The sequence below is a fragment of the Geotrypetes seraphini genome, chromosome 5 (genome assembly GCF_902459505.1).
Source record: "Geotrypetes seraphini chromosome 5, aGeoSer1.1, whole genome shotgun sequence".
NCBI lineage: Eukaryota > Metazoa > Chordata > Amphibia > Gymnophiona > Dermophiidae > Geotrypetes > Geotrypetes seraphini.
In genome coordinates, this window is record NC_047088.1 from 201387283 (window position 1) to 201399905 (window position 12623).

Here is a 12623-nt window from a genome sequence, read left to right on the forward strand (position 1 = left end):
AAGTCATTTAACCCTCCAATACCCCAAATACAAAATAAATACCTGTATAATATATGTAAACCTTTTTGATTGTAGCCACATTTCCCTTATTTTCCCTTCCCTAAAGGACTGATAATCGGCCCTGCTTCCCTCCCACCCACAGATCCATCATCTCTCCCTTTCTTTTCCTTCCTTCCTTCCCTCCCTATCTTCTCCCAGGTGCATTATCTTTCTTCTCTTACCCTCTCCCATGAGCATTGACACAAACTTGATAGTGACCAGCACCAAGCTCTTCTCTTGGCTCCTGGAGCTCACTGTCTTGGCCATAACTTCCACTAGTGGCCCCTCTAGTTCTGCTTGCAGGTCGTGTCCCTTCCTCACCTGGGATTCAGTATCTGCCCCTTCTCAATTATAACCCCCCCAGTCCACTTTAAAGGTTGTTTTCTGTTGGTCCCCAGCAGTGACAGCATTGTACATATGCTGCCTAGGGCTGGCTCCAAAACATTCCTTCTGCCTATCCCATCTCTTCCAACATCACCCCCCTATTTCTGCATGGACAAGAAGAGTCAGGGGGAAAGCTTCGGAGTAGGCCACAGACAATGTATGTGCAACATTGCTACTGCTGGTGACCAACAGAAGACCAGGGGAGGTGATATTGAATCATAGGTGGAGGAAAGATGCTAGATCATGCTAAGGACAGGGATTGTGAATGGAACAAAGAAGAAGAGATGCATTAATTGCAGAGTTAACTCAATTAACTTGCAGTTCTCGTTTAAACATGAGAACAGGCACTTCATGTCTTTTGCAAGAACAGGATGTACCTTTTTTTTTTTGCATTTAAACCTAGAAGGGCTAATTGAAAAGTAATGAGACTGGCTTTTTAAATCAGAATCAGATGACGCCACAGGATCTGAACCTTTTTCTTTTTCAAAGTACCATCCTTTACATTCAATACATTTCTTGCAGTGTTTCAAAAATGATTCAAAGACGTGCAGTAGACTTTTTTGAAACATCACTTTTAGCCTCTGGTTTCTGTTTGTCTTCTGTTAACTTGCTCACCAGGGTCTCCTGCCCATTTTACATTTTCTTCTTTCTCAGTACTCACTAGTGCTGCCCGATTCAATTCGAATAGCTTCACAGATTCACTTCAGGTGAATCGATTTAAAGCAAACAAACAAAAAAATCGGCCTCCCGATTCGGTAATTGACCCTTCCCCCTCACCCCCTAGAGCAGGAGCAGCAGCGCTGCCTCTTGCTGGCCGGCTGCTGCCGCACCTGCTTTAGAGGGCGAGGGTCAGTCAGGAAGTACTGGTGTCCGGCTTCCCCCCTGGCCTCCCGCACACCCTTTACCTACCAGCAGCAGCCTGTAGAGAAGATCGCTGGTGCTTGTGATCTCTGCAAGCTGCTATAGGTCTTCGGAGCTGTTTCCTCTGCCGCGGTCCCGCCCCCCTCCTCTGACATCAGATGCAGGATCGCGGCAGAGGAAATCGCTAGCCCCAGCGATCTTCTCTGCAGGCTGCTGCTAGTAGGTAAATGGGGCGCGGGTGGCCAGGTGGACCATGCATGCCTTCCGGGGGGGGGGGGGTCATTCGGTGGGGGTGGTACAAGCCTTCACGGGGGACAGGAAGGCCTTCAGGGGTGTGGTGCAGGCCTTCGGGGAGTGCAGGCCTTCAGGGGTGGGATGCTGGGATTCGGAGAGGGGGTGCAGGCCTTCGGAGGGAGGGTGCAAGCCTTCAGGGGGGACAGACCTTCAAGGGGGAGGTCCTGGTATAGAAGTACACGGAGGGAGGAAAGGGGGGGTTCAAAGAGATGTGCATATGCTGGACTTTGGGGGGGGGAAGAAATAATGGGTCTAAAAATAGAGAAGAAGAGAGATGATGGACAATGGGATTTAGGGAGGGAAGGAACAGAAAGGGAGAGAAATTGGACACAAGGGATGGTGTGGAGGGGGGATAGAGATACTGGATAGGAGGGTAGTTGAGAAAAGAAAGGGAGAGATGGTGGACCCTGGGGTGGTTGGGAAGGAGGGAGAGATGCTGGATGAAAAGGTAGTTAAGACTTGCCCCTAAATACATAATTGATCTTTTCTCCTTCTCTGCCAACAGACACAAGAGTAGCTCTCATTCCTACTTTGTTTCCCCCCCAGTTAGAGGTTGTAAACTGAAAAAACACCATGAACACCTTCTTTCACATCAAGCAGCATTGTGGGGTAAAGACCTAGATCAACTGCTTTCGCCCACTACTTATGAGGAATTCAGAAAACGTCTAAAAACTCAACTGTTCCTAAAGTATCTAGACAACTGACCCACTCATCTTCTTTCTCCTCCATAGTGATTCCTCTGTCCTATTAATCTCTTTCTCCTCAACAACGTATTTCCGGTCCTTTGTAACAGAGTAGACACCGAAGAGGGAGTGGAAAATATGAAAAAGGATCTGCAAAAGTTAGAGGAATGGTCTAATGCCTGGCAACTAAAATTCAATGCAGAGTAATGTATTTGGGGATTAATAATAGGAAGGAACCATATATGCTGGTATGAGGAGAGAAGCTGATATGCACGGACGGGGAGAGGGACCTTGGGATTATAGTGTCCGAAGATCTAAAGGCTAAAAAACAGTGTGACAAGGCAGTGGCTGCTGCCAGAAGGATGCTGGGCTGTATAAAGAGAGGCGTAGGCAGTAGAAGGAAGGTGTTGATGCCCTGTACAGGTCATTGGTAAGGCCCCACTTGGAGTATTGTGTTCAGTTTTGGAGACCGTATCTGGCGAAAGACGTAAGAAGACTTGAGGCGGTCCAGAGGATAGGAGGCTTGTGCCAGAAGACGTATGAGGAGAGACTGGAAGCCCTGAATATGTATACCCTAGAGGAAAGGAGAGACAGGGAAGATATGATTCAGACATTCAAATACTTGAAGGGTATTAACAAAATCTTTTCTAGAGAAAGGAAAATGGTAAAACCAGAGGACATAATTTGAGGTTGAGGGGTGGTAGATTCAGGGGCAATGTTAGGAAATTCTACTTTACGGAGAGGGTAGTGGATGCCTGGAATGCGCTCCCGAGAGAGGTGGTGGAGAGTAAAACTGTGACTGAGTTCAAAGAAGTGTGGGATGAACACAGAGGATTTAGAATCAGAAAATAATATTAAATATTGAACTAAGGCCAGTACTGGGCAGACTTGCATGGTCTGTGTCTGTGTATGGCCGTTTGGTGGAGGATGGGCTGGGGAGAGCTTCAATGGCTGGGAGGGTATAGATGGGCTGGAGTAAGTCTTAACAGAGATTTCGGCAGTTGGAACTCAAGCACAGTACCGGGTAAAGCTTTGGATTCTTGCCCAGAAATAGCTAAGAAGAAAAAAAAATTTTTTTTAAAATTTTTTATATTGAATCAGGTTGGGCAGACTGGATGGACCATTCGGGTCTTTATCTGCCATCATCTACTATGTTACTATGTATGTTACTATGTATGTCCTATTAACCCTCCTCTTCCCCCCTCTTAAATTCAATCAATTTGTACCTCGCTTAATCTATTGTAAACCGCATAGAACTTAATGGTATTGCGGTATATAAACTGTTATTATTATTATTATTATTAATAAGAAAAGGTGGATTTGTGGATGGAGATGAAAAAAAGGAAAGATGCCAGACCTCTGGGGGAGGAAAGGGAAATGAAGGGGAGGACCGAGATAGAAACATAGAAACATAGAAGATGACGGCAGAAAAGGGCTACAGCCCATCAAGTCTGCCCACTCTGCTTACCCACCCCCTGTCTATGCCCTAATGACCCAATTTCCTTATCTTGACCCTCGTAGGAATCCCACATGGGTATCCCATTTATTCTTAAAGTCTGGCACGCTGTCTGCCTCGATCACCTGCACTGGAAGCTTGTTCCATTGATCAACCACTCTCTCTGTGAAGAAATACTTTCTGGTGTCGCCATGAAATTTTCCGCCCCTGAGTTTGAGCGAGTGCCCTCTTGTGGCCGAGGGTCCCTTGAGAAAGAAAATATCATCTTCCACTTCGACACGTCCCGTGAGGTACTTAAATGTTTCGATCATGTCTCCCCTCTTCCTACGTTCCTCAAGAGTGTAGAGCTGCAATTTGTTCAGTCTCTCTTCGTACGAGAGACCCTTGAGCCCCGAGATCATCCTGGTGGCCGTCCGTTGAACCGATTCAATTCTGCGCACATCTTTACTGTAATGTGGCCTCCAGAATTGCACACAGTACTCCAGATGAGGTCTCACCATGGCCCTGTAGAAGATGAATGGTTAGCACGGAGAAAGACGAAAGAAGAAGACCTTGGCAAGCAAGTTATCAGAAGACAACCAGAGCCAGGGACCAACAAGATTTGAATAATGATCAGACAACAAAAGGTAGAAAAAATAATTTTATCTTCTGTTTTGTGATTACATTATGTCAGATTTGAAATGTATATCCTGCCAGAGCTGGTTTTAGACCGCAAACGTGAGCTAGGTTTTAACAGAGAGAGAAAAAGTATTTTTTGTTTGTTTTGTTTACACCACAGCGCCAGTGTGGTTAGGAGAAGGCAAAGGGGGTCAAGAGGCTATAAAATAAACTCACCAGGATGTTTAAAAAAAAAAACCAAAACCAAAACACACATCCCCAATTGGGCATGAAAATTGAATCAAAAAATCGATTCAATAGGCTGAATCGAAATTTTTTTTCCTGAATCGGGCAGCACTAGTGCTCACCATCCATCTTCCATCTCTGTACCTTCCCTTCCAGTGCCATATCCAACATCTCTTTCCCACTGTCTACCATCTCTCTCTCTTCCTGCCTTGTGCTTTGGGTCAAATCTCTATTCCATTCCATGCAGCATCTCTCCCTTCCTCCCCCTCCATTATCATGTGCTACATTTCCTTCTATCTCCCCAAGCACCATCTCTCCCTGCCCAACATTTCTCCCTCTTACCCCTTTCTACATCTGTTGCATCTCTCCCTTCCTCTCCTCCACCCCATGTCCAACAATTCTTCCTCTCTCCTCTGCTTTCTTTCACCCAATGTGCAACAGCTTTCTTCCATCCTATCCCCCTGTGCAGATTTTCATCCATTCCTTCCATCCACCTTTGTAGCAGTTTTCCTCCCTCCTATACCCCTGTGTAGCACAGACCAACCGACCCCACCCCCCTTCGAGCCTCCCAAAGCATCAGCAGCAGTGATGGTGGCTGCCAGAAAAAGGCAGCACTCCAAACAGGTAGCTTCGCTTTGCCATGTTATCAGTGAGGTGGAAGCGGGGCAGGCCAGAAGCTGCCTGTTTGGAGCGCCGCCCTTTCCCACTGGCCACCATCACCACTGATGATGTTTTAAGAGGCCTGAATTGATGAGTCTGATTTTTCTACAAAGTGAATCGATTTGAATCGGCAAATCGGGCAGCACTACTCCCGAGTGGTGTTCAATCCATCCTGATTGAATACTAGATGTCTTTGGAAATAGTCATAGTCAACTGTTTGCAAAGTGGAGTGATTGAGGATTGTGTGCTTACAAGGAGAATATAGGACCACTAAGTATTAATCCTAGAGTTGAAAGAACACCCTTCCCTACAAACTTCTTGGAAACAGCCCTCTGGCTATAAAAAGAAAAGAGAGACCTTAGATAAACATTACTGATCTTTGAGCTATGGATCTCCACAACCTTACATCCTCTTCTATCAGGGATCCTTATTCTTTTGGTACAGTAAATATATTTCCATGCAGTATACTGAAGAAAGTTAAAACAACATTCTTTGTATTATAAGGAAACATTGAAAGTTTAAGCATCAATATTAATCATGCAAAAGATGGATAAGGTAAGTGGATGAGGTATGAGGACAAAAAATAATGGATGGTATGAAGGTTTGCATTCAGTCTCTGTGGCAGACTGCAGGAGAATGGTAACCATAGTTTCTTCCGAAACAGCTGGTGGGAGGAACTCACAACTGTTCCCACTTTAGTTATGATTGCCATTCACATATTAATAAATCAAGCTGAACTAGCTTAACCACTTAATAAGCTAGAAAAATACTTCCATCTCTTTCTGATGACAATGTCATTTCCTTATCTGATGAAAGGCTTAATAAGCAATTATTAAGCTAGTCATTGGTAACACATGCGGTAACATTCAATTAGCTAATCTTGCAAAGATTCATGAACACAATGTGGATGAGGTGTAGCCTACTTAATATAATACCTTTGTTGAAATATAGTAAATAAACACCCAAAGCATTGTTGTGATCAACCTTCTCTCAGACCAAAGTGGGCAATTTCAGACTATAACTACAACATAGCAGTTTAAAAAATGTTTTCTCCTTACATGAACAAAATTTCTTCTGATACTTTTGTGTGCACGGGGGTTGGGGGAAGTGGAGAAGAGGGCTAAAGTACAAGATTTTATGGTAGGTGGAAACCAAACCAAGATATGCTATTTAAAACATGTTCATTTTATGCTGATTCAGCAAATAATTTAAGATAATAAATATATTTTTTTTAAATCTATTGTTGGCAAAACATATGTTTTGGCTTGAAACCTTAATGTTCCTTCCATGGGAGAACATATGGATGGCTGTATAGAGCATTGTTTCAAGTTTTATTTATTTTTGATTAATCGCTTAATTAAAAATTTTTCTAAGCAAATTACAATAAATAAAATAACATGTAATTTTAACAAAGTATTAAAAACATGTAATATAATAAGGTATTTAAAAATATAAAACAAAACAGGGAAACAAAACAAAAATTACATAAAACAAAACATAAAAGAACAATAGATAATATCAGAGAGAAAGTTAAAGAAAAGAAAAAAATGTCTAATAAAGCAATTTACAGGTTAAAAGCATCTGTAAATAAAAAGGTCTTTAAGTTCTTTTTAAAATTGTCTAAATTACTTTCATCTCTCAGTTGTAAAGGTAAAGAATTCCAAAGTTGTGGAGCTGTTACTGAAAATATTTCTTGGCGACGGGTTCCAATAATTTTTAGAGATGGAATTACTAATAATTTTTGATTTGTTGAACGAAGGGAACGTGAAGTAATATATGGGATAAGAACTTTACTGATGAATAGAGGTTCATTGGTATTAAGAGTTTTGAATGCCAATAATAAAATTTTATAAGTAATGCGATGATTGATGTGCAGCCAGTGTGATTTAATCAAAAAAGGTGTAACATGATCAAATTTCTTACCCTTATGGATAAGCTTAACTGCGGTGTTTTGAATAATTTGTAAGCGTTTCTTTTCTTTTTGTGTAATATTTGTGAATAGTGAATTACAATAGTCAAGTTTAGTAATGATTAATGAATGAAGTAGAATATTTAAAGATTTAGGTTCGAGAAACTTAGAAATTGATCTAATTAAGCGAAGTCTAAAGAAACATGATTTAACAGTGTTACTTATGTGATCATGATAAGAAAGTTTATTGTCAATAATAACCCCTAGTATTCTTAAGGATGTTACGAGCTCTATAGGGGTATTTTCGAGGAAAAAAGGGACACACAGCTTGATTTCTTGTTTCCATGTAAATAATAGGGCCTTAGTCTTTTGAATATTTAAGGCTAATATGAGTGGTAAGCCATTGTTTGACTTTTTCTAATTTTAGGTTAATCTCCTGTATTTCTTCTTTATTTTCAGGATCAAGTGGGTGGGCAAGTTGTATATCATCTGTGTAACTAAACGCAGTGAATCCTATAGATTGACATAAAGTCAGCAGAGGGGATAAAAAGATGTTAAACATAATCACACCCTTTAAACCCTGGAGATCTTCTTCATATCCTGAAAACTCCAGAGATGGTCTGGACCAAAATATATATATTTTGTCCCCAAATATTTAATGAGGCACTTGCATGGATATGCCAATTGGAATGTGGCACCTAAATCTTTCGTCTCTTGCCTCATTGTTATTGTTAAGAATATTTTCCTACTTTCTTGAGTCGCTTCATTAACATCAGGGTATATCCAAATACGTTGACCAAGAAAAGGAGTGTGTGAATTACAAAAATAGAATTTTAAAACAGCATTGAGATCTTGCTGAAACACAAATGAGACAAGTAAGGTAGCTCTCTCTTCCAAAAAGTTACCACATATGTTTCCAAAATTGTTGATATATTTTCCAAATCAGGAGGTTGATTCTGAGTAGAGAATGACATGGTGGTTGTTACCTGCGGCTAGCCGCAGTTAACCCACCAAAACAGTGACAAAAAAAAAAAGGTCACCGCGAGTACAGGGACAAGGCCATTCACCACCCCGTGGAGTGGTGAATGGTCTTGTCTCCCCAGTTAAAGGGGTGAGCATGCATGGTGAACAAGCGTGTGGTCCGGCAGCCCCCTCCCTTCCTCCCTTCACCTTACCTTCTCTTCGTGACGAACTGACGATTTCTATAAGGCTTTGCGTAGTACTGCAGCCAGAGCCTTGAAGTCGCGTCGCTTGTGGCTGCTGGAAAAGTCTCCTCTGACGCAACTTCCTGTTTCCGGTTGCATCAGAGGAGACTTTTCTAGAAGCCAACGCGATGCGACTTCAAGGCTCTGGCTGCAATAAAAGGCATAGCCTTATAGAAATTGCCAGTTTGCCATGAAGAGAAGGTAAGGGGAAGAGAGGGAGATGCACAGCTGGCCGGCGGGAGGGAGCTGCTGGACCACGCGAAGGGTGCTGAGGGTGGGGGGATGGAGAGGAAAAGATGCTGAAGCAGCCTGAAGGGAACTGAGGAAGAGAGAGTGGGGAGAAGACGCTGGGAAATGGGGAAGAGAGTAAGAAGAGGACGCTGGGAAATGGGAAAGAGATAGTGGGGAGAAGACGCTGGGAAATGGGAAAGAGATAGTGGGGAGAAGATGCTGGGAAATGGGGAAGAGAGTAGGGGGAAGACGCTAGAAGGGAAGAAGACAGAGATGCCAGACTATGGGGGAGCGGAGGGAAGAAGATGGGTGCCAGACCAATTGGGGGGGGGTAAAGGGAGAGGCACAGTAACAGAGCAAATGGAAGGCACAGAGAGAAGACAGACGATGGAAGGAATTGAATTAGAAGATTACATTACTTTACATTACATTACGGATTTCTATTCCGCCATTACCTTGCAGTTCAAAGAGGAAAGCAGAAACCAGACAACAAAGGTAGAAAAAATTTTTCTATTTATTTATTTTCTTTTTTGCTTTAGGATAAAGTAGTATATTAGTTGTGTTGATAAAAATTTATAAACAAAGCCCTGCCAGCTGAACATCTCTTTCTCTAGTTCAGCAGCCAGAACTTTGATTTATAAGGAAGGAATAAGCTAAATATTGCACTACTGAGGCTTGTATGGATGCTGTGGGGACGGGGAAGTGAAGGGGACGGAGGGACAGAGATGGGGCGGTGAAGGGGATGGCAGCGACGATGGTCCGGGAACGAGGTAGTGACGGGAACAGATTTTTTCCCCGTGTCATTCTCTAATTCTGAGAACCTTGAAGATTTTCTGAAGTCTCACTCCCATTTTTCTTTATAGGACCAGGTAAATAGTAGATTTTATTCAAAGGAGGAACAGTCTCAGTAGTAAATATTTCCTAAGCAATTCCACTGAGGAAATATCTGATGATCTAGGGAAATTCAATATTCTCAAGTTCAATCTTCTATTATGGTTCTCCAATTGATCTTTCTGTGTATCATTAGTTTATCGGTAATCAGACTTTCAGAAAGACTTCAAAGCAATTATCTCCTGATTCGCTTTGTCAAATTTAGCCTCATTATCCGTTTTTAAATCTTCAACTGTTTTTACCAATGAGTTTACCTTACTTACTAATAATAAGGTTTCCCCCACTGTTTTTTGAATAGTACCATCTATTCTCTGGAGTGTCTTCCAGACATCCAGTAAAGTTACCTCCGTCGACCCCTAATTGAATCTTCTTCACTGCAGCTCTGTCCTCCATCCTGTTCCCCTTTAGCGAGTCAGTTCCAACAACCACCTCGGTCTCAAAGCCACTCAGCTGCTCAAATGGTGCGGCTGCAGGAGACGGAGGCACTACTGGGTCAGGAGGCAATAGAGAGACTTCCGGCTCCAGTGTGGCGGCCAAGTCTCGGGATGCCGACATTTGCAAGCCTCGCACTTCCGCTATCAGAGGAGAAGCACTGGCGGCAAAATCCAGCGTAGTTTTGGCTGGTGGGACCAAGCCTTTGCGCTTTGTATGCGGCATAGCGCTTTAGGAAAAAACAGCATGATCAGTTAGCAGCTCACCAGTCCCGCCGCCATCTTGGACACTCCCCCTTTAGTTTCACCATTGTTACGATTTCCCATACATAGCTTAAAGAACTTTAAATAAATAACTCTCAATCTTAACTTTTTGTTGGTTTTGCAATTTATAATTTCAGTTATAATGTGCCACGAAAAACACTTGCTCCATTTAGTGTGCCATGAAAAACATTTGCTCTGTTTAGTGTTCTAGAGCTATAAAAGTTTGAGACACACTGGATTAAAAGTGTTCACCTAAGGAGAGAACAGACTTGGAAAATCCTTACTTTAAATTTAATAAAGCTGTTGTTTTACTTATAATCCTTGTGTGTGGCTGTATTCCTGAGAGTTCCAACCCTTGCCGTGGAACCACTCCTACATTTGAGCAGTGTTGTACAGGAACTATGGGCTAGATTGTGGCCACTGGGCCCTGGATTAGGCAAATAGCGCCCCGGGTGGACCACAGGTAAATTGCGCTGGTGTGCTGCTCAAACTGGAGACAGTCCCCATATGCCAAATATCAGATAAATAAGTCAAGAGGAAATCAGGTAATTAGTCAAATTATATCCAGGGTTCTTTATTCCACAAAACAAAATCAGAATGGCAAACAAGAAACAAAAAGGACAAATTCAAAGCAAAAATCCTGGTCAGCGAATCAAGATATACAAAGTCCCTGGGCCTTAGCAAGTGCAGCACAGCTTTCTTTTTTTTTTTTCCATGAAAGTTTTATTAAATTTTATCAAAACAGCATACAAAGTCACGGCTTTACTCTGGAGAGAGCTAATCTCATCAAGCACGGTGTAATAACTTCCACCAAAGACACACAAATTCAAAATAGGAAAAGTTCAGGAGGCCCTCAGCTCTCTGCTCCTGAGCTGGGGCAGGAGATCTGTCAAGTCTGTCTTCCAATATCATGCAATATTCAAAAATTCCCACCCGAGATCTTGACAAACTTCTCCCTCTTTAGAACAGTTCTCAGTCCCTGTACATTGCTACATTCAAACCAAAAGAAATGCAGTTCAAAAACCAACACAAAACATTTCTTCAGCAAAACAAACTGTGAAAGTACTAGTCATAGTCCTTTATAACATTGCAGCTAAAGAGCCCTGCCCCTGCCTGGAGCCTTGCCTTGGGCCTCAGCAGTGCTGTGAGCCCATGTAGCAAAAAGGAAAAAGAAAAAAAAACCTCTTTCTCACTAAGCTGCAGGCTGTAACACAAGCCCTGGTAAATGTCCATACAAAACAGCATACAAAAACAGTTCACTTCAAAGCAATGGCTAGTTTGGAAAACTTAAAAAACAAACAAACAAAAAAAAACACACAGTTTTTTTAGTAGTCTTGCAGGCAATACCTATTTCCATAGCTTCAGGTCCTGGAAATACCTGCTCACAAATCTCCATTTCTTCCACTTGAGGCATGGCGCTAAATTATCCACCTCCATGGGTTCTAGGCTGTTCAGTTGCTCTGGACTGGCCTGGCTAGCTGCTGAGCACCAGATAGAGGACCCTTTCCCTTCTTTGTCCTCTCTGATTCTGAAGGGAAAGCAGCTGGCTTTTCAGGGGGAAAGCCACACCCTGCTCTCAGTGTGCCTGTGCTGTTCTGAGGCTCTCTTGGGCTCCCCCTGTGGATGTTGTGGTAACTGCAGAGTTTTCTCAGGGGTATTTTGCCTAAACCTAATATTCACAAGTTTGGGGACAAACCTAGCAGAGCTGGGCTGAGTCTCAATGTCCTCAGCTTCTGAATGGTCAGAAAGAAACTCATCTTCAGTCAGATCCTCCCTAGTGTGCTCCTGGAACATAGGCTGCTGGGCTCTGCGAGGCTTAGGAACAACTTTCCTAGCCCTGTCTCTGCCTCTCCTGGGGTTTCTGTCCCTTTGTCAATGCCTTTTGGAAGTTAATTTGGTCCCAAATTAATTCAATGTTAGAAAATCATATTGCCCTATCCTATGATACTATTTTATTTGGAACGTCTATGAGATTCAAGAGTCAAATTTCAGCAAATAACAATAAACTTTTGTTAATACTGACAGGGGTTGCCATTCAACATATTACTGGAAATTGGAAGGACTATACTAAACTTAATTATACCTTTTGGTGGAATTCAGTTTGTCATATTTATAAAATGGAGAGAGTGCTTGCTATACAGCAAGGAAATTATAATAGTTTCAAAACGATTTGGGGGCCATTGATTGCATATTCTAATGATTAGACACCTTGGACACCTTTTTATTACAAAGGACTATATTTAATGTGGGGATGGGGTGGTATGTTATGTGATTTAATGGGTTTATTCCTGATGAATGGGATGGGTGGGGGAGGGGTCTTTTTATATGCATTTGACAATAATTGTTAGAATGTCAAGTGATTTGTATGAATTATCTGATTGAATTTTGTACACTTGTTGCAAGAGTTAAAATTGAATAAAGAATTTTAAAAAAGAGTGACTGGTTACAAGATTCACTAAGAGCATGGATCGG

General features: G+C 42.3%; 1 protein-coding gene across 1 annotated transcript in view; it reads right to left on the minus strand.

The window, feature by feature from the left end:
* The window catches only part of LOC117360673 (cytochrome b reductase 1), a 68221-nt gene extending 56072 nt beyond the window's left edge, over positions 1 to 12149 (minus strand). Inside the window, exon 1 of the mRNA XM_033944835.1 lies at positions 11499 to 12149. Coding sequence (XP_033800726.1) covers positions 11499 to 11565 — 67 coding nt within the window. The 5' untranslated portion in view covers positions 11566 to 12149. The remainder of the gene's footprint in view (positions 1 to 11498) is intronic.
* Positions 12150 to 12623: the final 474 nt, after the last annotated feature.